Source organism: Urocampus carinirostris, chromosome 4 (genome assembly GCF_059441175.1).
Source record: "Urocampus carinirostris isolate Australia breed hairy pipefish chromosome 4, RoL_Ucar_1.0, whole genome shotgun sequence".
Taxonomy (NCBI): Eukaryota; Metazoa; Chordata; class Actinopteri; order Syngnathiformes; family Syngnathidae; genus Urocampus; species Urocampus carinirostris.
The window spans coordinates 29,206,412-29,229,510 of record NC_142352.1 but is presented as its reverse complement, the minus strand read 5'-3'; the positions used below and the strand labels follow the sequence as shown (position 1 = coordinate 29,229,510).

The 23,099-nt window shown below is 39.0% G+C and overlaps 1 protein-coding gene across 2 annotated transcripts in view; it reads right to left on the bottom strand.

The window, feature by feature from the left end:
• Positions 1 to 1,202: 1,202 nt before the first annotated feature.
• The window catches only part of herc1 (HECT and RLD domain containing E3 ubiquitin protein ligase family member 1), a 95,181-nt gene continuing 73,284 nt past the window's right edge, over positions 1,203 to 23,099 (bottom strand). For both annotated transcript variants that reach the window (XM_088334068.1, XM_088334069.1), the window contains exons 58-79: positions 22,323 to 22,443; positions 22,059 to 22,205; positions 18,990 to 19,091; positions 18,135 to 18,308; positions 16,952 to 17,251; positions 16,075 to 16,140; positions 15,860 to 15,985; positions 13,973 to 14,111; positions 13,056 to 13,237; positions 11,552 to 11,707; positions 11,359 to 11,481; positions 11,191 to 11,293; positions 10,899 to 11,068; positions 10,550 to 10,688; positions 8,566 to 8,735; positions 7,617 to 7,786; positions 7,367 to 7,532; positions 7,210 to 7,286; positions 6,828 to 7,080; positions 5,163 to 5,315; positions 2,752 to 3,057; positions 1,203 to 1,780 (exon numbers count right to left, since the gene is read on the bottom strand). In XM_088334068.1, coding sequence (XP_088190194.1) covers positions 1,595 to 1,780; positions 2,752 to 3,057; positions 5,163 to 5,315; positions 6,828 to 7,080; positions 7,210 to 7,286; positions 7,367 to 7,532; positions 7,617 to 7,786; positions 8,566 to 8,735; positions 10,550 to 10,688; positions 10,899 to 11,068; positions 11,191 to 11,293; positions 11,359 to 11,481; positions 11,552 to 11,707; positions 13,056 to 13,237; positions 13,973 to 14,111; positions 15,860 to 15,985; positions 16,075 to 16,140; positions 16,952 to 17,251; positions 18,135 to 18,308; positions 18,990 to 19,091; positions 22,059 to 22,205; positions 22,323 to 22,443 — 3,529 coding nt within the window. In that variant the 3' untranslated portion in view covers positions 1,203 to 1,594. The remainder of the gene's footprint in view (positions 1,781 to 2,751; positions 3,058 to 5,162; positions 5,316 to 6,827; positions 7,081 to 7,209; positions 7,287 to 7,366; positions 7,533 to 7,616; positions 7,787 to 8,565; positions 8,736 to 10,549; positions 10,689 to 10,898; positions 11,069 to 11,190; positions 11,294 to 11,358; positions 11,482 to 11,551; positions 11,708 to 13,055; positions 13,238 to 13,972; positions 14,112 to 15,859; positions 15,986 to 16,074; positions 16,141 to 16,951; positions 17,252 to 18,134; positions 18,309 to 18,989; positions 19,092 to 22,058; positions 22,206 to 22,322; positions 22,444 to 23,099) is intronic.

Genomic DNA, 23,099 nt, shown 5'->3' with positions numbered 1-23,099 from the left:
TAAAACGAGAGGCTAGCAACCAAAAAAGGGCCAACTGACAAAAATAACACACAGAGAGCTATCGGGGGCTAACCGTGAGCAATCGGCGAGAGGCGGTCGCAGCATCGGCGGAAAAACGTGAGACTGGCCGATCAAAAAACACACAGTGAGCATCCAGGCTAACTGGGAACCAACACTGAAAAGCAGCTATGGCGATAAACGCAAAGCTGGCCAGGAATAAACCGACCAAGAAACACAACAAAACCGGCATGAACGCCAGGATAGCTGGTCAAACAAAACACGGTGGGCAGCCAACGAGTGCCAACCGGGAGCAGACAAAAAAGGAAGCTTTTAGCCGTTCCGGGCGGAAGTTAACTAAACCAAATTATCGCAACTGCAACACAAGAGCCATGAAACCAACGAGAAGCCATTAAAAAGGCAACAGGGTAAGCAAAGTTCCGATTACTTCAGGCAAAAATGAGGGGTATGCAATCGCTGTTCACTAACATGTTGTGTTAACGGGATCTTTAAGGTGTTGTGTTCCTTCAATGACGTCACAGCTGCAGAGGAAAAGAGCTAAATGGGTCAACTCAATTTCTCGAATCCCCCGGCGCTTATTTACGTAATTGTGGGGACACTACATCGTCTGTGCCTAATTGAAAATACAATTGTTTGGCAAGACCTTTAATAATTAATATAGGAGGGTAATGATAATGGTTAGTTACTTATACATTTCCAACAGTGTCAAAATTTTTTGGTAAAAAACTTTAAAAAAAGGAGTAGTTTAGCGGTCTAAAACTTTTGTACTCAGGTCAACTGGTTTTGAATCCTGCATCGGACATTTAAGGTTAAATTTCATAAGTGCTTAATTGCTTATTGTTTTTCTGAATTGATTTCATTTTGTTTATAACTGTTTAATCCATTCAACCAGTTTGCCAGGCCGTGTCCTTATGCTTCCCCCCCGCCTGATCTCTTCTTTTTCAATCAGCGAAATCTCGATTCATTTTATTATGATTTTATGCATTTCTTTACCTTTTTATGCCGATAATAATGGGCCCCGAGAAAGTTAATTATAAGGGGAAATAGAAAAGAGATATTGCTGTTGGTCAGGATAAGATTTCCATTAATGTTTTCTGTTCATGTCAAACATCTTCCTATTTTTTTGTCCTTGTTAGCTTGAATGCTATTCTTTTTGGAGGGTGGGAAAAAAACTCAAACTCCCATTATCCATTCTGCAGCATTTATTGTTGGGTCGTATGCTTTCGAAAACCAGCTAAAGGCAATAAAACAATAAATATGGATGTGTCTGAAAAAAATGAAGCATTTTACACAATGTACACAATGTCCTAAATTCCTTCATGAATCTCCTATGCACATTTGCAAAGAAATAAACAACTCCATGCAACACACGCATTCACGCACGCACACAAATAAATGCACTTGTGAAAATGTTTTTTAAAAATAGTTGCTAAGACAATAGAACAAATGAAAGTTTTGCCGTTTAAAAATACATAAATGAACGTAAAACGTGGCCCATCTGTGCTGGGGGTCCTAACAGCGGTGCAATGAGGTGAGGCATTGGACAAAATCTGTGCGTGCCGACTCTGGGCGAGTGTCAGTAGTCGGTATCGGAGCCGTCGGCGTTGTCCACGTTCCGAGAGAGCATGTAGTTGTCCATGTCGATGGAACGGCAGTTGTTGATGGCGTACCGCAGCCGCTCGGCCATGACGGGCTGGCTGGAGTACGGAGGCAGACGCAACTGGAAGAAACACGTCTGGGAGGTAGGCAGACTGTCGTACGGCTGCACACAGGACACCCCACACACCCGTTATCTGCTGGAATGCGCACGTGCGCGATTCACAAAACAATCTAGAGAATTTGATAGGCACTGATGCCATCTTCTGGCTTCTGTTATCATTGCAGCCTCTGTCAAGCTCATCTGGTGCGTGCAAGTACATGCATTTCTCCGATGCGTTTTAAACTTGTGTTTTGGGATTCCTTTCGTTGAAAATGTCATTTTTACCCAAGCCTTTATGGGTAGACGTTTATCTAGATACACTTACCTACCTACACACACACACACACATATATATTCATATATATATGGAGAGGTGTCGTGAAAGGACAGTGGGATATTTGGACACGTTCTAAGGGATGGGCAGGGTACCCCCTCCGAGATTATAATATCCATCCATCTATATATATATATATATCTCATCTCATTAGCTACACCGCTTATCCTCAGTAGGGTCGCGGGGGTGCTGGAGCCCATCCCAGCAATCATCGGGCAGTGGGCAGGGGACACCCTGAACTGGTTGCCAGCCAATCGCAGGGCACACAGGGACAGACAACTCACTCGCTCATTCACACCTAGTGACAATTTGGACCGGCCAATTCACCTGAAATGCATGTTTTTGGAATGTGGGAGGAAACCGGAGTGCCCGGAGGAAACCCACGCAAGCACGGGGAGAACATACAAACTCCGCACAGGAAGTCTGGAGCTGGATTTGAACCCACGCAGGAGGTTCCCAAGACATGAACTGTGCCGCACATGCGCTAACCACTGCGCTGCCGTGCTGCCCATATATATATATATATATATGTATATATACATATAGGCTCTGCAAAATACATGGTTTCTTTCTTTTACAAGACTATCTTGCTGACTCGGCTGTTTCTAATTTCTGTTCCATTTGACCAAAAAGCTTGAAATGATTCTTGATTCTTTCAAAATGAGTAGCCATGTGATTATATAAATGACCCCGTACTCACTCTGTCCACTTTCATAATCTGAAACCTCTGCGAGATGTCGGCCGTGTTGGCGGGCAGCCTAGAGCGTCCGGACACGAAGCGCATGAAGAGGACCCGCTCCTCGTTGGAGAACTCGTCCAAGGTCTGCCAGAACCACTGCACCAGCGAGTGCTGCTCGTCCACCTCGCGGTAGCGCACCACCTTCTTCAGCACCTGGCAGCAGATCTCGGGCATGCCGCAAACCATCTGCTCCAGCTGCTTGGCCGTCAGCAGGGACAGCAGCGGCACCGGCACGATCCACGACATGCCTTCGCGCACGGCCGCCACCTGATTGGAGGAGCAGAGGACCGTCAGGGTTCGTACGCCTTCTCATGGCACAATTCAAACACTTTTCAAGGACTTTCTCAGCCATTTCCTCCAGGACCGTCAAAAGGAGAAATCCGGGGCCAATCAATCCATAGTCCTGTTGCTTGAGGTCACAAAGTGCTGCCAGTGTATGGTCATTTGGTGAGAAGTGAGTAAGTGTAGGCATTATGGAGAGAGATTTGCACACGACTTTGTCTGATTTACATATATAGCCGCAATGTACACTCGTGTTTTTAAATATGTTTTCAATTTTCACACACGTTTTAGGTCTTCACCTCGTAAGTGTTAGTAAATCATTAAAGTTTTGGATCTGAACGATACGTAAGTAAATATTTGAGACTACGTTGCACGTGACGTCCAGTTGCCTTTACAGGTGGAATAAGAGCCATGACAGACGGCAGAAAGCACCCTAGCGGACAGCACTTGAATGATCATTTAATTGGAAACAAAAATCAATAATCACAACGGAGAATATAACCATGACTTCTTACGATGGTGATTTACGGGTTCTAAGCCCAATTTGGCATTTTATGGTATGATGCGATTCGTATCGCTTTTGATGAAGACAGAAGACTGCCATGTTTACCCGAAATCAAATGGGACTGTAAGCCTTCATTGTGTTCCAGGATTTGCAGCAACCTTTTTTTACAAGGTACGTTTGATGTGTGTCCGCACAATTTTATGTTGAGTAGGTACGAGTCATGTCAAAGACGCTCAATACAATAAGTTAGTTAATGCTAACTAGCTAACGTTAATGTATTAGTTTCCATTTCTTACTACGTAAATGAGCTGCTTTTATTGCAATTAAGCAGCGATTTAAAACTGTATTCTTCCGAACATAACATGTATTGAAAACTTATGTGCGCTACCTCCAAGCTAATTACGCCGAATTGAACTGTAAAATCATCAACGGATAAAATAGGAAGCGGACGTTCAGAAGATAAAACGTCATTTCATTGTAGTAAAAATTTTCAACATGCTGAAAAGTGATTTTTATACAAGGTGCAAATGCCGGTGCTTTACTGGTCTATAAAATTAGTAAAATTTGCGCAAGGGGGACCATTTGACGGCACAACGGAGTGCATTTTTCGGCACAACGGAGCACAGCGACGCGTACCAGCTACGAAGAAGTGGTAAGCATCCAGACGTTTATAAGCTTTTAGATTAGCACAGGTGTATGGGGATACTTCATTTACAAGATGGTGTGGACTGAAGTCTGGCAGAGCTGACGCTTTGTTTAGATCTGTGTGTATGTCAGGAGGAAGACTATGAGGTAGTTGCTAACCCTGCTTAAGCTATCCTCAGTTTCTCTAAATACCACTCTTTGTGCTTTCTGACAACGTGAGCCACCTTATCCGACAGCTGCACAATATTTGTTTGACTAGTCACTGCCAATGGTGTTGAATAATGTAGCTTTTTTGGTTGTTTCTGTCTACTGTTTACTGGACTCACCGAGTGTTAACTATGGCTTACTGCCGTCCGTCATGGTGTCGTCAAGTGGTTAGGTCATGTGTCTACAAATGGTTACTAGGTGTTGGGTAAAGATCACAGTAATAGGTTCATTACATTTTCAGTTGCAGGGACCTCCTTTACTTACAATTTACCACTAGGAAACGCTATCTTAATTATTTGCATGGCCCATAATAAATGTCCATAATTGATTCGTAATCCTTGCACTAATAGCCTTTCATCTTTTCGTTGTCCCCTGCTTACGTGTAGCATATAGCAAACACCTAGCAAAAAATATCATAGCTGAGCTGGTCATCTCCGTGAATTACTTGTTATGTGACTGGAAAGAGATGACTCTCCCAGTGTTAACAGTTGGATGCTATTTTGCATACTTTGTAGTATGCTGTGTGTGGATTTGTTCCATGTTTTAGCCATTGATTATATTTTCAGTTTTCTCACTATTTTTCATTAAAACGGCAGCCTCGCAGCATCTTGGTTTGATGCACCTGTCCTTCTGGGGGCGATGGCGCTTCACATGACAACTCCATACAAATCAATGCCTGTTGCCATAAATGACGCACAGTCAGGCATTGAACTCTAAATTTGTTTGTCCTTACCTGGCGATTGATTTCGTGCAGGCGATAATCGATAGCTCGTTCCACGTATTCCTTCCTGTTGGAGAACGTGAGCGGGATGCTGTTCCCTCCTGGTACGATGGGCACCATCTTGCCATCTGCGCTCTGACCCACAAAGGAATCCAGAGGAATCATCTGAAAAGTCAACAAGGAACATTTTAGACATGAAAATGGGTTTAAGCTTAAAAGGGTGAGAAGAGTGTGAAGGAATGTCCGTCAAAGCTTTGTTGAATACCGTATGTAATTATAGCTGTTTATGAAAACTTGCAAAAAAGGGTGTCAATGACAAGTTTATAATATAGAGGTAGAGCGCTCGTCTTGGGATCAAGAGATCGCAGTTCGAATCCCGGCTCCTCCGTGTTACATGTCAAAGTGAGCTTGGGTAAGACACTGAACCCCTAATGCCCCCAATAAGCAGGTTAGCGCCTTACATGGCTTGGGAAACGTGAAGCACACTGTAAAGCACTTTGGGAAGTCTTGACTTGAAAAGCACTATATAAATGCAGACCATTTCATTTCCCACGCAAAGCACAGGTAACTGCAACTTCGTTGATCACAATGTCTTTGTCTGTAGACATAAGAATTTCCTTTTCAGTGTACATCAGCATGAAGGCCTCTAAAGGGTTTTTGACAGTGATCTCCTTAGCCTAGTTTTTATACATTTTAAAGCAGAGTAGCTCTGTTTGCATAGAACCTGAGTAAAGGAAAAGCAAGAACCTATATATTCGTTTTGCTTTACCTGAGCTTTTATTCTTTTCTAGCATTTTTACACTTTTCCTCTTTTTTTTCAGCTTTTTCCTTGTACTCTTGATTTTTCTAGCCTTTTACTTGTTTTTACTTCCTTCATTATTGCTTCTTCCTTTTTGACTTTTATTTGATTTATTTCTCCTGTTGCTCCTTTTTTTATTGTCGTCTTTTTCTTTTTTTAGGTTTATTTGTCCCAAAAAAGGATTTTGTGCATACTGCTACGTATGGATAAAAGCAACAAAAACAATCTGAAAAGGCTTTTGGGAAGGAGAGCTACTCTGTAAAGGTACTTAACTGCTAAATTCTGCAAACACACGGCACAACACACAACTGAAGACACACAGATGTGAGGCAAAAAATGCAAGATGAGTGAAGTGGATTATAACAGTCTTTTTTTCCACATTTCTTTTTTTCTTTCCCTGGCTCTTTTGGCTCAACCTAGGACCTTTTTGCCCTCCGTTTGACCTGTTCTATTTTGCTGTTCTGTGTTGATTTTACCACTACAGAGAAGAAGAGCGGTGGTGGGCCAAACAACTTTGAAATTTGGGAAGGGTGAATTCCACCAGATGGTAAAACTCATCTCACCTGATGTCATGCTATGACGTTTGAGTTGTGTAGAATGTGGCTAAATAGCTTACTAGAAAATAAATGCATGATTAAGATGAGATACATGTTAAAATTATTTCTCTCATCCAACCAGCTCAAACTTGACATTGACGGAATTCTCCTGTTCTTCCCGATAGCTGAAAGTGGCAAGTCCAAGACGGCTACTAGTGCAGTAACTGATCCAGTGCACTTTGTAACCAACCTCAATCCATTCTATGTATCGTATTTTCTGGACTACAAGGCGCATCTAAAAACCCCAAATTGGCCAGAAATATTCTATTTGAGTTCTCCCACCTCGTGGAAATTATCTTCAGTGATTCCGCTGTCTTCGATGTGTAGGATGCTTTTCAGCGTCTGCACATATAGGAGGTCCACTTCCTCTAGGTCTTCAAGAAGCAGCGGGATGCAACACAGCTGCTTCCACACCAGCGGCGCGAGGTGGAGGTCCAGGGGCTTCTTGGTGCGGATAGCCACACCCATCAGGATGCCAAGAAATTTAAACTGGAGCATGTGCTCGTCCAAGCAGGACGAGGGGTTGAGTAGGAACCTTGGAAATAACACAAATTGAAATTAATGTATGTTCGTCAGTTACCAAACACAAAAAACCTACACGCTTTTTGGTATCTTGACAAACTGTTCAAATAGCACCCTTTTACATCATACTAAAAAATCTCACCTGTCTCTGTTGTAGCCAACCTCTGCGGTGGCATTGGGGGAGGGGATGAGGAGGTCCACTACACCAGTCTCTAACTCCTGCAAATGCAAATGGAGACCAACGTGAATCAAGGATGACCAATAGAACTAAGGACAAATGATGGACAATTTTTTCCTACCTGACACATTTCTGTGATTGTATCATCAAAGACACCCCCAGCGTCATCAGCCCCCTCGCCCACCAGCTTGACTTTCCAGGCTCTTGAAGGAAGACGGAGGTCGGAAGCATTCAGTTTCACAACCTGACGGGCAATCTGTACAAAAATGGGTTTACATTTCCGTCCCCTGCAAGAACAAAAAATGTCAGTGAAGGAGAAAAGCAATCTATTGTGGAGAACAACTGCAAAGAGATGGTTTAATAGACTGTACCTGGTGGAGATGCGTTTGACAGTGATCTGGGGACCGTAGTTCTTGCCTTGCACCATAGTTTTGCCAATAGACCGCACCATTGGTAGTGTGTATACTCGAGGGGCTAACAAGGGCCTTAATTGCCCTTGAACAATGCCCCAAGTACCTGCGTTGTAGCGGGAGGTGCAACTCTGCAAAGTCATACGTGATTATAGCATTTTCTTACGAAAGGTGGCAGAAAAATGTGAATATACGTTTTGCTAACCATTTCGAAAATAGCAGAGACAAACAGGATTTTTTTTTTCTTAATTGCACTTAATCAAAGTTGATTGCCGATATTGGGGTTTGTAAGGCCATGTAAACATGCAAAATAACGCAGATATGTTATAATTTGGACTGCTGATAGATTAACTAACAGAGATGGGTTAGTCAGTTCATAGTTGGATTACTTGTTCATGTAAACCCATTTGGCTCATCTGACGCCCAATTCTTCTTTTTCAATAACTCTGCCTAACTTGCTAACCAAGCTAAACTCATCTTGTAACAATTTTCTTTTATTTTCTGTCAGTGAAAATTCCACAGTTGTATCGATCGTGCACTTCTATGCTTCTGGCAATCAGCATTCAAGCGGCAACGAAGCACACTTTTGAAGCAAGGAGGAAACAACAGAACTTCTTTGATTGTGAGGAGTGACATTAATAAAATAGTCTTTTATTTCATGTCGAAAGTGCAATGTGAATATAACTTCTAATTGCGCAATTTTCGTCTTGCCCCTTCCAATTGGGTTATTCCCAAATGTCCATGTGAATTTTTGCGAATAGTCAGGTAATCCATTATTTGGATTAGTCCAAAAAGACTTCTGATCTCAATCTGACTATTTGCTTCATAAAACATACCAGATGGTTGTATAAAATATTTATTGGCTCTACATGAACTGTCCATAAATGTTTGTAGCTTTATTGGGGAATACCTGGTTGTTGGGACTGAGGTTGAGAAGTCTCCAAGATGAGTACATGAGGTCAGAGAAGTGATAAAGGAGGCGCAGTCGAGCTCTAACCGCCTCTATGCTCACATCCTTGAGCACTCCGTACTGAGGGGGCACCGCTACTGGCAGACCGAGCTGCAGAGGGACTGAAGAGCCTGAAAATGCACAGGGCATGCCACATTGTATACAGGTAGGGCTGAAACTAACGATTTCAATATTCAATGAATCGGTCGATTAATCGATGATACTGATTTAAAAAAAAAACACATTTTGAATTTTCACCTGTTTTCAAATATTGATGTTTTGGACGGATAGAAAAATAGTGCACAAAACAACAGAATATTCTGTAATACAAAACAATAAGTCTTTGTCGAATAACTTAAAAACAAACTAAATACATTCAAATGTATGCTATTCTTCTGCAAATGTGTAAGATACACATTTCCTAGCACTTTATCCAAAGATCATGTTACACTTAGACTTTTCATACAAAACAAAAACAAAGAGCTATAAATTACATCTTATGTGTGGCAAAATTTGTATCCGCCAACGAAAAATGTACCCTAACTTTTTAAAACGTGATAAACAAATGTTTTTTTTGTTAAATCTTTGAATAAGATAAACATTCCCAGTGGGCAAATGATATATGATATGCTTAATAATATGCCCCTTGTGTTAAAGATATTATTTTCATTTTATATATTTTTACATTTTTTTCTCCAGAACTTTCTGTACCCTTGAAAATTGTTAACTGTTGTCTTTGACTGTATAATGCCAATTTTGTTCGTAATGATGCAATGTTCGATTAAAAATATGATTAAAAAAAAAATTAAGATTCCTTTATAAAAACGGTCTAACAGCACCCTTTGCCGGACTACAACCCTAAACTTCACAACGAGATCAAATCACTTATTTGCATTGATCTAATGTGCTAAGCGGCTCATAAATCACGCAACACGACAAATCAATGAGGTAATATTAGGGCAATTGGTTCTCAAACATTTGAAGCTTAATTAAAAAGGCTTTTATCTTCCTTTTTCCTAAAAATAAAAGTTTGGTCAATGTATATGGCTTTATTACACTCTTGAATGTGAGGCAGGGTAGATACACACCACACTATTTATGTACAGCACTGATATCAGCAATTGTTACAGATAAAGACAAGACAGAACTTAAGAAACAAGTGGGACTTGCTGGGATTTTACCCAAAACAGGGTTCGTACACCTTGTTCATATCCAACTTCAGGCACATTTTAAGGACTTTCATAGACATATTTTGAATTCCCCAAGTACCATTAAAAGAATTCCAGTCTGAATCATGTATTTTGCAGATCCACAAATATATCTGCTGATTACATTAGCGATTGTTGATCTTGCATGTGTATTTATCAAGACATTTGACTTCGATCTTGAGTATATCGCAAATACATTTGTGGATCTGAACAATACGTGTATAAATATTTTTGAGACAAATCTTTCCTCATAGGTGTTAGGTAACTTACATTATAAGCTGCAGGAAGTCCTTCTCATTACAATTTACCACTGGGAAATGCTACCATAAATTTTTGCATAATAAATGTCCATAATTGAGTTGTAATACTTGCACTAATACACATTTTATACTGCCCTGTTTGGGTGTAGTATGTACCTCTCCTCTTGGGTGCGGCCCAGAGGGGGCGATGACACTTCATAGGATGATGACATACAAACTAAACCGGATGTATCCAAAGGAAGAATTGCAATGGCAAAGCAAAACCTCAAGTTTGAAGCAGACTTGTTGTAAAACAAGAACTTCACTCAAAATTTATGAACTTTTTAATCTTTAACAACACATTAAGATTCAAGCATTTTTATGGATTTCAAGCAGCCGTAACAACCCTGCTAAATTGATAGCAATTGGGGCGCTATTAAATTGTTGGTCAATGCATTCAAACTTTAACTCAGAGAAAACCAGATTGTGTGTGTTCACCTGGTGCTCGGGGTGGCACAGATGGAGCAGTCCATGCTGCACTATGGCAGCGTCCAGCAGCAATCTGGTTGATGCCTTTGCTCTGTAGTGCTGTCACCAGGGTTGGTTCTCTTACGTGATTAGTGTGGCCCAGGCCCAGCTAAAATTAGATGACATTTCACAAAGACATTTATCTATTTTGCAGCCTGAAACATTATAAACCCATTTACTGGCAGCCAAGTTAAAATGTGTCTTTGACATCTAAGGCAGTTAATGAGTTACAGTGCATGAATATAGTTTCTACTATTCATGAATATCGCAGAAGTCAAAAAACGTTCATGTGAAAGCAAAACAAAAACACATAAGTTACCTGTCCCTCTAAGTTACTGCCCCAAGTGTAGACGTCCCCTGTGGATGAGAGAACCAAGGTGTGCTCTGCTCCTGCAGCAACATCCTGGATATGGATCCCTGACAGAGCCGGCACCTGTTGGGGACGGTTGTGGTTCCGTGCTCGGGCTTCTGGTAAACCAATCAAACGATCTAGATAGAGCAATACATAAAATTGATTGGAGAGAAACCAAGAATAATACCTAAAAAATATATTTACCGTTCCTGGAGTAATTTTAGATGTACACTTAAATACAGTGCCTTTTTGAACATACCTTTCCCAAATGTAAAAACTTTTCCATCTTTGGATAAAGCCACAGAGAACTGAGTTCCACAAGCGACTTTTTTGATGCCAATTCCGCACAGCATTTCCACCTTCTAAGGATTGAAAATATCCGGTTATACCTGAAATCTATATAACATACTCTTTGGGCAGGACTAACCTGAGGTGAAGACTTGGCAGTGGAATTCCCAAGTCCCAGTTTTCCGTAGTCCCCATCACCAAAAGCCCACACCATCATTCCATCAGCAGAAATGACCAATGTGTGGTTCAAACCACATGCAACCTGAGGTGTGAAAGAGGTGATTCATGGGCTACAGTTGACAAAAAACAATTTTATCTTCAGTAAAGCAGACCTGGCCAACTTGATATCCCTCCAGAGCTGTGACCTTCTCTGGCAGCTTCTTGTTGGAAGTGTTTCCCAAGCCAAGTCTGCCATAGTCACCATTGCCAAAAGTGAAAAGCTTTCCATCAGCTGTAACCACAGCTGAATGCTTGAACCCACAAGACATCTAGATAGAAAAAAAACCCATAGCCATCTCAAAAAATAATAGCAAAAATATAACTAAAAAACAAAACAAAACAATGGAAACCGAAATGACAATATGCACTTGCAAGTCATCCAAAACAACACATGATAGATAGATAGATAGATAGATAGATAGAGAGATAGATAGACAGACAGATACTTTATTCATTCCCGTAGGGAAATTCACACTTCCAGCAGTATCCTTGTGTTGAAAAATAAAATAATAAAATAAAGATATAGAATACAAAAATACCCAATATAACGTTTTGCTAGAGAGAATTTAAATAGTGCTACAGAAAATACACACTGTAATAAAAATAGGGTAATATGCAAATGTGGGGGTGGGGTTTAATGTGGGCTTTTACTCCCCCGGGTTGAGTTAAAGAGCCTCATAGCATGAGGAAGAAATGATCTCCTATGATCGAAAGGACTGTAAAGGTAGATATAAAAGTTGTAAGAAAATATTGATAGCTATGCTATTTGTTTAAGTCAAAATATATCATCGCAAATACATAAAATTATCTAAGAAGAATGGTTTGAAATCCATTTTGATGGAGGTTAAGTGCAAGATACGTATTACACAAAAAATAGGACAACACTATGTACAGTATGTGGGATTAAGAATATTTCCCTATGTGGAGATTTTGACAATAACATATTAAACAGCGCTTGTTTCCATTATATAACTGCAGCTTTATCACCTGCTGCCAGTGCATTGACAACTAGCGTCGCTAATAAGAGTGGCTTGTACTTCTCAGTAGTTGAGGATAATTGTATATTGCCGTGTCTGATAATGACACACGTTTTATCAATAACCTTTTAAAAATTTATTTTAGATATTAAATGATGGATGGCAGAAAATCTACTGCAGCCTAACCAGGACAAAACAAAGGCTTTAATCAAAAAGTCAAAAAGACACTTTACCCAAGTCACATGATTTAACAACCTGATACCATGTGAAGAACTTGGGTGTCATTTTGACTCTGGGCTCAGTTTTATTCCACATATGTATCTCAACTGTAACTCAAATCTGTTTTTATCAATTCAAGAAAAAGACCAGAGTCCACACATTTTTCCTCTCAGGGAAAAAAGAAAGTTCTAATGCTTGCTTTATCTATTAGATTACTGTAACTCTCTGAATTGTGGACTTTCCAAAAAGAACATTGAAAGCCTGCCGCCATGACACAATTTTTAGGAACACCGTTAGCGCAATTCTACATTGTATATCGTGTGCCATAACGAGGTTCACCTCAAATCACAGATAGATAGAAGATGGGTAATGGCTGAATACAGAAAAATGTGCTCCAGGTGACCTTTGGAACTTGACTGACCTGCACCACCTCTTCTCCTTGCAGTGCTTCAATCTGTCTTGGTCGGCGTTGGCGGTCACTGTTTCCGTGGCCTAGCTTGCCATAGTCGCCATCACCCCAGCTGAACACTTCACCACTTTCCGTCAGAGCCATGGAGTGGCCGTCACTTCCACATGATGTAACCAAGTGTGTCACCACAAAACCTAATGAACACAAAAAAATGTACCCCAAGGGTTACAGCTAACTTAATAGGCAGGGCGAACTCCTCATGGCCAAATTCAAGCATCTTTTAAGGACTTTCAAGGCCAGTTTTCTAATTTATCCAGTGCCATTCAACGACAAAATCCGTGTATTTTGCAGAGCCACAAATATATCTGTGATTTACATATGCGATTTTTAATCTTGTGTGATAAATTATCAAAACACAAGGTTTTTTTTTTAGATATTGAGTACATCGTAAATATGTTTGATTTTGAGATACATCTCTCCCCCTCATACAATGGAGCAAATACATATTTAGTCAAGTTCTCTTACTTGAAACAAGAGGCCTATAATTGTCAATATAGGTAAACCTCAACCATGAAAGACAGAATGTGAAAAAAAGGAAATCCTGTTGTTTGATTCTTAAAAAAAATATTTCCAAACTAGAGTGGACAATAACTATTCGGTCATCCAACAAACAAGCTTTTTTGTGCTGACAAAATCCTTGCACTAATACCCATTTTTTTTTCATTTAGGAGTGGCATGCACCTGTCCTCTTGGGCGCGACCCGTGGGGGGCGATGACTATTCATAAGACAATGCCTTACGAGCACTGTAGTAAAAACAAAGTGGGGCAATGCATGCTGGGATACCAAAACAATTTTTTTTCCCTCTTATCCAGAACAACAGTTGCACCCAAACAGAAAGTGTAAATATAAGTCTGAAATTCAAAACAACCTTGAAGAGCTGAAATGACGGTGAGGACATGCAGGTCATCAGAGTTGCCTTGGCCCAGACGCCCATAACTGCCCTCTCCACAGGCCAACACGGTCCCGTTGGGCTGTATAACAAAGGTGCAATTCTGTCCACACACGACCTAGAGAAAACAAATGCTGAAGGTGAAGATATATCAACTCATATCCATATTGTGTAGGTGTAAAAAATGCAAGTAAAAAAACAATTGACTTGCGGATGCTATCAGTTACCATACAATAAACAGCAATTCCACTTTGGATTACACATAAAGCACAAATATGAAAGCCCATTCAACAAAAGTTTATTTAATGCCACAAAAAGGCCACAATTGCTTGATACAATCAACAGTTGCTGAGATATTGCAACTGCATTTTTTGGTTGAGAGAAAATTGTGGGTCGAAAACATGTGTTATTAACAAATTTCAGATATTTCTTTCTAAGCAACCTCTGGTTTTCATTTTAAAACCATAGATATCGCTGGAAAAACCATAAGAAATTTTATTTTGCTTTTACTACTTTGACATGACCCCTACTACAGCGAATATTTTCAACTAGAAATCAATAAAAAAGAAAATGCAATAAAAAAAACTAACACCATCATTTCTATGTGCCAGCCATTTCCCAAAAGAAAAAAATCAACTATCATTTCGACTGATCTTTCAAAGCAACAAGCAAATGTGCTGTTAGATTAGGCCTCATAGTTTTGTTATGTTTTGTTTGCTATGTTGCGTTACCTGTTTTGGCTTAATGCCTTCCTATCCATAAGCACTCCAACACACATTATCCAGTCAAAACCAGTTAGGACCATTTGGTTTTGCATTGGCACATCGACAAGGCCGAATCATACCCCATGTGGGTGGGCAGCCAAGACAGTCCAGGGCAAGAAGCTTTTTAGATAACTTAAACTTGTTCTGGGTCAAGCTGGTGTTCAGTAAGAGTTTATTTTTCCAACACCACGTTGTCAGTGCCTCCATCTGACCGACATAGCTGAACAAATAGTGTCGGCATCAAATTGCACTCACCTCGATTTCTTAGCCTGTGTGTCCCATAAAAACTACTTTTTTATTGCGCTCATGGCCAACATTTAAATAGACGGCTACATTTTTCTGTAAATGCTTTTTTAAAAATACATTGTATTCCTCAATATATTAAATTTAATGCAATAAAACACTTGTAAAGTAGTGCTATTGTATTGAGTTTTTCAATGCAAGTGATCAGATGTAGTGCTATAAAGGGAGATATAATTTTCAATTATTTTTGTTTGTATATTTAGTGTGTTTCAAAACAAATTGATGAAATGGTCTCTTCATAAACAAATAAAAAATAAAACTCAACTTGTGCAAGTAGATTCTCATGTGAAACAATGGATTGGCTTATGTATTTTCCTCATGTATTGCTGAGGAAATTGGATATGAGACTATCGGCACTAAAAAAAACCCCATCAGTCAGCTTTTTTTCTCTCTTTTTCTCCGGCCCAGCCAATGTGCAATATTTTTTTTTAAACCAATGTGGTCCACAGGACAAAAGGTTTGGAGACCCCTGGGGTAGAGGCTGAAAAACAAAGGGCTCAGAAAACATCCTTGGAGGGTCGGTGCACATAGGAAAGGTGGAAGTTTCACTTATTTCAGAGTAAAAGTGGAATATTTTGAAAGTAGAATACAAGCGTTGACAATGGGTAGCTACAAGTAGGCATGCATTAAACGAGATAATGTTATGACTACCAGACAAACTTCTCCCAACATTTCACAAAGGGAAGCTTGCCAAGCAAGTTGACCTGAAGTAGTAACAACCTGATCTTTGGCCTCAAAAAAGCTGATGTTCTGACACAATAATAGCATGGATCCCAATAGTCTAAGCACAAATGCATACCTGTTGTGACAGTGAGAATGAAGGTGCAATGGTTGGGATCAAGATGTTTCTGCCTGCTTCAGCCAATTGACCATGTCGTCCTGCGCCCCATAAATACACATCGCATTTCCCACCAAGATGCCAGTCCTGGAAACATCAAGTTTAGTGAGAATAGACAAATTAAGCGCTTGCATTAGGAAAGCTTTTTGAAAAGATTTTTGCAACAGATGAATTACCTCGGGTCGAGAGGTAGCCCAGGACATAATTTGTTCATCCATACCAGATATCCATTTAGAATTGTCCTGAAAAACATGCAGTAAGTTTATTTACAGAGTTCATACACCTTTTTCACAGCCAAATTGAAGCACTTTTTTTTAGGACTTTCAAAGCCAATTTTCTATTTCTCCAGTACCATTTAAACAACAAATCCGGTGTGAATCATGTACTTTGCAGAGCCACTCACATATCTGTGATTTATATACGCAAATTTTAATCTTGCCTGTGCATTTATGAAGTCGTGATTTTTAGATCTACGGTAAATCGCGAATATATTTGTCAATCTGAACAATATACATACGCTTATTACATATGCTTCAGACAAATGTCTCCCCATATAGGCGTTTAATTTAATGAAAGTAATATAAAGCTTTAATTTTCAGTTGAAGAAATTGCTCTGATTGCAATTTACCACAAGGAAACGCTACCTTGATTTTATATGGCTCATAATAAATGTCCATAATTGATATGTAATCCTTGCACTTATTCACATTGTCATAGTGGCCTGTTAGGGTGTAGGAAGCACCTGCCATAGGACAATAAACTACCAACTAAACCAGCTGCCTTTTATTACGAGGAAAGAAAATACAATGTAAAAGCGAAGCCATCAGCGAGCAGCGTCGGTGTCATTTTAAGCAGACTGGTTGTGAAACATGGTAACAATTTCAAGCATTAACAAGCACTTCACTCAAAATTCAAGCTCTTTTCAATCTTTATAAAAAAACAAGACATTACAATTCAAGAATATTCATGGATTTTAAGCACCCGTACAAACCCTGATTTATCATTTAGCATGAATTACCATTTGAAAATTAGAATAATTAACCCCTGCCATACCATGAGAAAGGTCATTTCCTCTATGGGAACAGGCTCCAAGTCTGGAACAACAAAGGACTCAGGGAAGCTGGCCCCCCGAGCCAGAGCCTCAGCTGCCTTTACTGTTGTTGAGAAGCAGTCCAGCCAGGCCCACTCACTGGCACTCCAGATGGCAGAGCCAGACTCAAATGGGCAGTAGCGGAGAGAAGGCGGCACAGGTGGGCAGCACAGGAGCTGGTCCAAGTTGAGGCCCACAGCCAGAGAGGCTAGGCATTGCATGTAGGGGCTGTGGATAAGCTGCTCCCCACATACTACATGAGGCTACAACATACAGAAAAACAAGTGAATCTATGCAATCCGAACAGTTCACAGTACTGTGTTTAAGTCTGTGTATCAACTGATAATGTAGTTGATGACACTAAATTAATCCTTTTTTATTAAAGGATCTTGCTCATTGCGAACATTATTTCTCTTCATTTATGATTCTAATTAAACGATTTAGAGAATTTTATTTTATTTTTAGAATAAGGCTAGATAAGAAAAGCAAAAACTGAAAAGATTAAAATTACCTAATCCTTTAATGTTTTTTCATAATTTAGGATTCATTTTGAAGGTGCTGTCTGGAATTTGAAACTTTGTTAAGCTCTGCCGCCATCTCCTGGCTTGAAGTCAACCTTGCAGCCTCATTCAGCTATTTCCTCAAGAACATGCATATCTTAGACGCGCTTGAATGAACCCTTTGTCATCATTTTTGGGGTTTGGGTTATTGTTTAAACTGTATGTGAAAAAAGCATTTTTACATGTACCATTTTTCATACTACACTAAAAAGAAACTGTGATAAGAGCATAAAGTCACCCTTCAGATTTATTTTTCAATCATTTGTATTCATTCTCAAGTTCTAAGCATTTCTAGAAACAGGCTCCATTTCAGATATTTTGGTGTGAGCAGACTAAAATTTAGACTTTCTAATTTGTTGGCAGACACTTTAAAAGTTAACGTTAAAGTTAAGCACAAAATATAATTTGGATCCATTTTGACATTGAATTGATGAAGTGCAAAAATGTTCCGTCTGGACAATGCAATTTTAATGCTATGGTGATAATATTAAATGTGTTTAAATGACATTGATCCATGAACAGATAACTAAAGACCACAATTTTAGATCTTATCACAATAATTAGACAGCAAATAAAAGATCCACACCTTCTCATATGTATATTGCTCCTGCAACATAAGTGGGAGTCTCTCCAGGAAGGCCCTCATGCAAGGCGCTACGTTGAGACCGACGACACCTTGCCTTTTAAGAGCTGAGCGACAAGTGGCTAGCACGTGGTTATTTGCTATGAATTCTTTGGAACAATACACGACCAACACATCCTAAGGGAAAACACAAAAACAAAGCAGAATTGTATAAACACAAGTTTAAAACTAGAATATTTCGATACATCATTTTCAATATAAATGTGTTGAAAATAATCTTGCCGCACGAAACAAAGAAACTGCTGATATCACAATTGAATTTGACAGTCAATTTAGCATACAGCCCTTCATGAAATAAGTTTTATTTGATGGAATAGGTGCAGGTCACAGGATGCAGTGACAAGGTCAGTGTTCTTTGTACCAAACTATCGAACAAGAAACAGTGACCCTCCAACTCAAAAGCATGCCTGCTTTATAACTTGCCTATCTGGTTTATGTTGGCCATATACTGTACAGTGCTTTGCAAAAATATTTGTTTTATTCATTTAGGTAGACATCGGATCATTCAGCAGTCATCAGGGAACTTATGGAGCCAGTTGGTTGAGCTGAGAGAACAGGGAGCCTACTTTTCCGTTGTTGATATAATATGAAATATTGGAATAATTTGGTTCCACTTTAGGATTGTGTCTCACATGTGGATGATTCTTAGAAAATATTTTCTGTTTTTTTTCAGCTTTAAGTTTGAAGCATGGAATGTGGCAATTGACAAAACGTTTTTAGAGGGCTAATACTTTTGCAAGCCACTGTATCTACAGCCACAGAACAGTAGAGTATAAGTTCAGGGACATTTTTTTTTACCTTTGATCTGTTGGAGCAGACAGCAACACCAACATCTGGAATCCACACAATGTTCTGAATGGCTCCTGATCCAGCAACAACTGTTTGAATGACTGAACCATCCTGACAAACCCCAAAAAATCATTTAGGTTCAGATAAGCCTAATGCAGACATCACATGCAATTTCCAGAAACAAGAAAATGACAAATTTGAGCTGAAATCACCTTTTGATATGACATGAGATTATGTGATCATCCTGAAAGGAATAAATAACCTTTGCATCTCACATTCTACATAAAACACCAAAATGAGACAGCGCTCATACTCAATTGTTAAGCCTCAAATATTTTAGAATACGATGCTCAAGACCAAAGCTTGGAACACCTAGCTTTGTGGAGTTTCCTCTTTGCAGACTTTGTTGTGTAATTACGAAGATAGGTCCCCAGATTTGTTCGCCAAAATAATTTCTTTACCTCAGGGTTTGTACACCTTTTTCAGGGCTGAATTCAAGCACCTTTTACGCATTTTAAAGGCCATTTTTCCAATTTTTTCTAGTACCTTAAAAGGAATAAATCCAGCACTGGTCAAAATAACGTTTTTTTTTTGTTGTTGACTTGGATGACTAAAATAAAGTTGATATCATGCTGCTAGCACATACTATTTTGATAGGTTCCTATTTATGGTGTAGGATGTTTTTGTGTCAATGGTTTGAGACTGGGAGGGCGCCCTCTGTTGGCTGCGGCTGCATCGGCTCGCTACAACGGGTCAGGTGTATCGACATTTCGTTCTTACAAAGAATGACAATACAAAGGAAATTATTATTATTATTATTATTATTGGTAAAGAATTACATGAATTCTGCTATTCTGCTTTAACAGTGCACGCACAGCTTTGCGATGTCACACTTGTTTACAAACACTAAAGGGCTCTATTGGTGTTGGGTAATAATGTAGTTCAATACAGAGGACGAAAAAGGAGCCAATTAAAATTAACGGCGTTGATGCAGAGTGCATTCGATATTTTAATCTTAGAGACTGCTTATCTTTTTTTTTTTTTTTTTTTAACTTCCAGCCGCTCCCCTATTTACAAAGATTCAAGTTACGAAAAACGGTAGATGCGAACATTTTTTTCAGGATGTCGAAAAACATCTGGACATTGCTGTAAGTTAGATTTTGTATTGTGTGCACCTTTGTCCGAGTACAGGACGGTAATGTAGTGCATCTTTTCGTCGCTACCGGCGTGTGCTGGCGCTGTGGGAGCTCAACCAGCATCCACCCTGAAGAAGAAATCCGCTTTGTCTTCCTAGTTGGTGTGTAAAAATACGGTACTGTATCTCCTGCGCGCTAAGAACTTTGGCATTTTTATACTTTATTATCTTGTGAATCCATTCAATATAGTTGGTGTAAAGCGTAAAGAAGAGGCAAGCAGTTTCTTTTGAAACGAAAGTGGAATAAGAAAGCTTGATGCGGTTGAGAAAATAGTTGGATCGATTTTTTTCCGCCACTTTCTACCACGGAGTAAGTAGCCTAACTCTTGAAGCTCATTTCAAGTAAGTTAAACTTTATTTATCTTTATGGAGCATATTATTTTATTAAATGTTTATTTTTTAGTACAAAACAATACAGGTAACTTTTGTATGCGCAAATCTTTATTACTTTCAAAATTCTCTAAAAGGCATTGTGTCAACAAAACACCACAAAATCAGCGAAAGACAGAGGAAGTTGCTTTCTATTGCCAACAAAGATGGATACTAGACCCACTAAACTTGCTCTGGAGCCAAACGCCGGCTACTTATACAACCCTTAACATACTGATATAAACCTTAAACATACATTCCATACAAAATATAGCACTGAAGCAACTTAGGAACTAATTCAACTTACAAACGATCGCCAATATCGTTCATAAGTAGGGCAGTGTCTGTATTTTAATTTATATTTCTTTGTGTGTTTTACAAATGATCTGTGTCTAAATTGGTTAAAACACAATTGGAAATATTATTTTTTTCATATTTGTAATTTATATTTTATTTTGCATTTTCATGGATTCTGTTAAGTTGTTTGACCTAAATTTGTTAGGAGCGTAAAAAGCTAAAATTGTTTTGTATTTTACATTTTTGTTGATCTGTAAACATTTTAATTTATATTTCATGTGATTTTCAGGGATCCCGTATTTTACTTTGATCTTAATCAATATAAACTTATGTTTTGACTATACAAAAATACACCAAACGCAAAATCGATTAAAAGGACAAAGAAATTTCAATAGGTCACAAAAGCAATAGTCGTTTTTTAACCGAAAATATGAAAGACAGGGATCTGTGCATAATGTTTTATTATAATTGATAATATACAAGAGCAACGGATCAGTGCATAATGTTTTATAAATATCAACCCCCTAAAGAAATGGCCGTTCTTAGTGAGAACTAGCTGAAGAGGTTCTTCTCGAAAAAAAGCCAAATTCCCATGACTAGTCTGATGCAGCTGTCCTTTTGGATGCGACCAATAGGGGGCAGTGATGCTTCACACGACAACTCGATAGTGAGGAGCCATCACTGGAGTCATTTTTAGGCACACTTGTTAGATTTTTCTTTGTTTAATGCGCGGTCTATTGAATCAGACTTCCAGGAATCATGGCAATTTCAAGTATTTTTAAGTACTGCACACAAAAATTCAAGCATTTTCCTAAACTTGAAAACACAACATTAAAATGTAAGCATTTTCCAGGATTTCAAGCACGCGTGTGAACCCTGGTAATTCCATGATTGGTTTGGGCTCAGACGTCAACTATTATCTAGTGGGCCTTGTTTGTGCCTTTTAAATTGTGCCCAATCAACTCAATTTTGTGGTAAACTCAACAAATACACAGAAGGAAGTTAATTTTGAATTTCTTAGGGAAGACTGTAAATACATCAGTACACGCAAGTTGTTGGCTTTTAGTTTAGTAAACTTTGCTAAAAGTTTTTACAACATTTGTTTAAGGGTTTAATGTAGAATTTTGGGGAAGCAATTGCAATGTAAACCTTTGTGACAGGCATTGGTAGTAGTAGTAAAAAAAATGTAGTTTTTTTTAACTGCATGCATTTCTTACTCTTAGGGACCAGATGTTCATGAGGCCTCCAACACCCCCAGAGGCCAAAGTAAGACCATCAGGACTAAAGGCAACCATTTTCACGGGCGTGATATGGCCCTTCAATTGGAAAATACACGCTGGGCCGTCTTGTGAACATTGTGATGACTGCAAAACAACCACATTAGAAATGTCAGAAAATACCATTGCTTTATATTAGGCAAAACAGACGGGACCTGAAAAGAATATTGCATTAGTTATGTTAGAAGAATTTCTAAAACGTACCGTGCATTTAGGATTTGCTTCTTTGTCCCACCACCCTTCTGATTCTGAGGAACTGGCTTCTGGGAAGTTTGACATGACTTGTGGAACAGTCCAGACGCTGACCAAACCATTTTGGCAGCATCTAAGGGTATCACAAAGCCCAAACCAATTAAATCCAGTTTTTATGCACTCGCTTTGAATGAATCAATTAACAACTGAATGGATGATTGAATGAACCATTTACATTACAAATTATACCGCTGCGTTAATTCAATGAGAGTGGTTTAAAGTGAATACAACAGAAATACAAAAAGTTTTAGCAGTGCAAAGGCATTAAAATTAAGACTACATCAGATCAAACTACCTGGGCCTACTAAAGCTGAGACCCTATCCTTTACTGTTCTCTAGCGGTTAAAGGCAGCATTTGGTTTGCACTCTTTTTAAAGGCCATAACTTTTGATAGCAAAAACCTAGACTTGCTTTTTTTTTGACACTCAGAAATCTATGACATGCTGGATTAAAATGAAAGTGTGATCTGAATCAATCACTGCATTACAGCATAACAGTGGTGTGACAACTTGAGCTCTTCTAAGAATTGCTAAAAATAATGGTGATTATTTTAAAATGTACAACTAAATCTGTATAAGCTGTTTGGCATGTAAAAATATATTGCCTGGTGAAAAATTATTAAGATGATTAGTGTATAATACAGTAGTTGTCAATCTTTTTTGTGATGTACACGCAGAGAAATGTTTCTCCAAACAAGTAAATTTGGTTGAAAATTTAACCAACTACTGG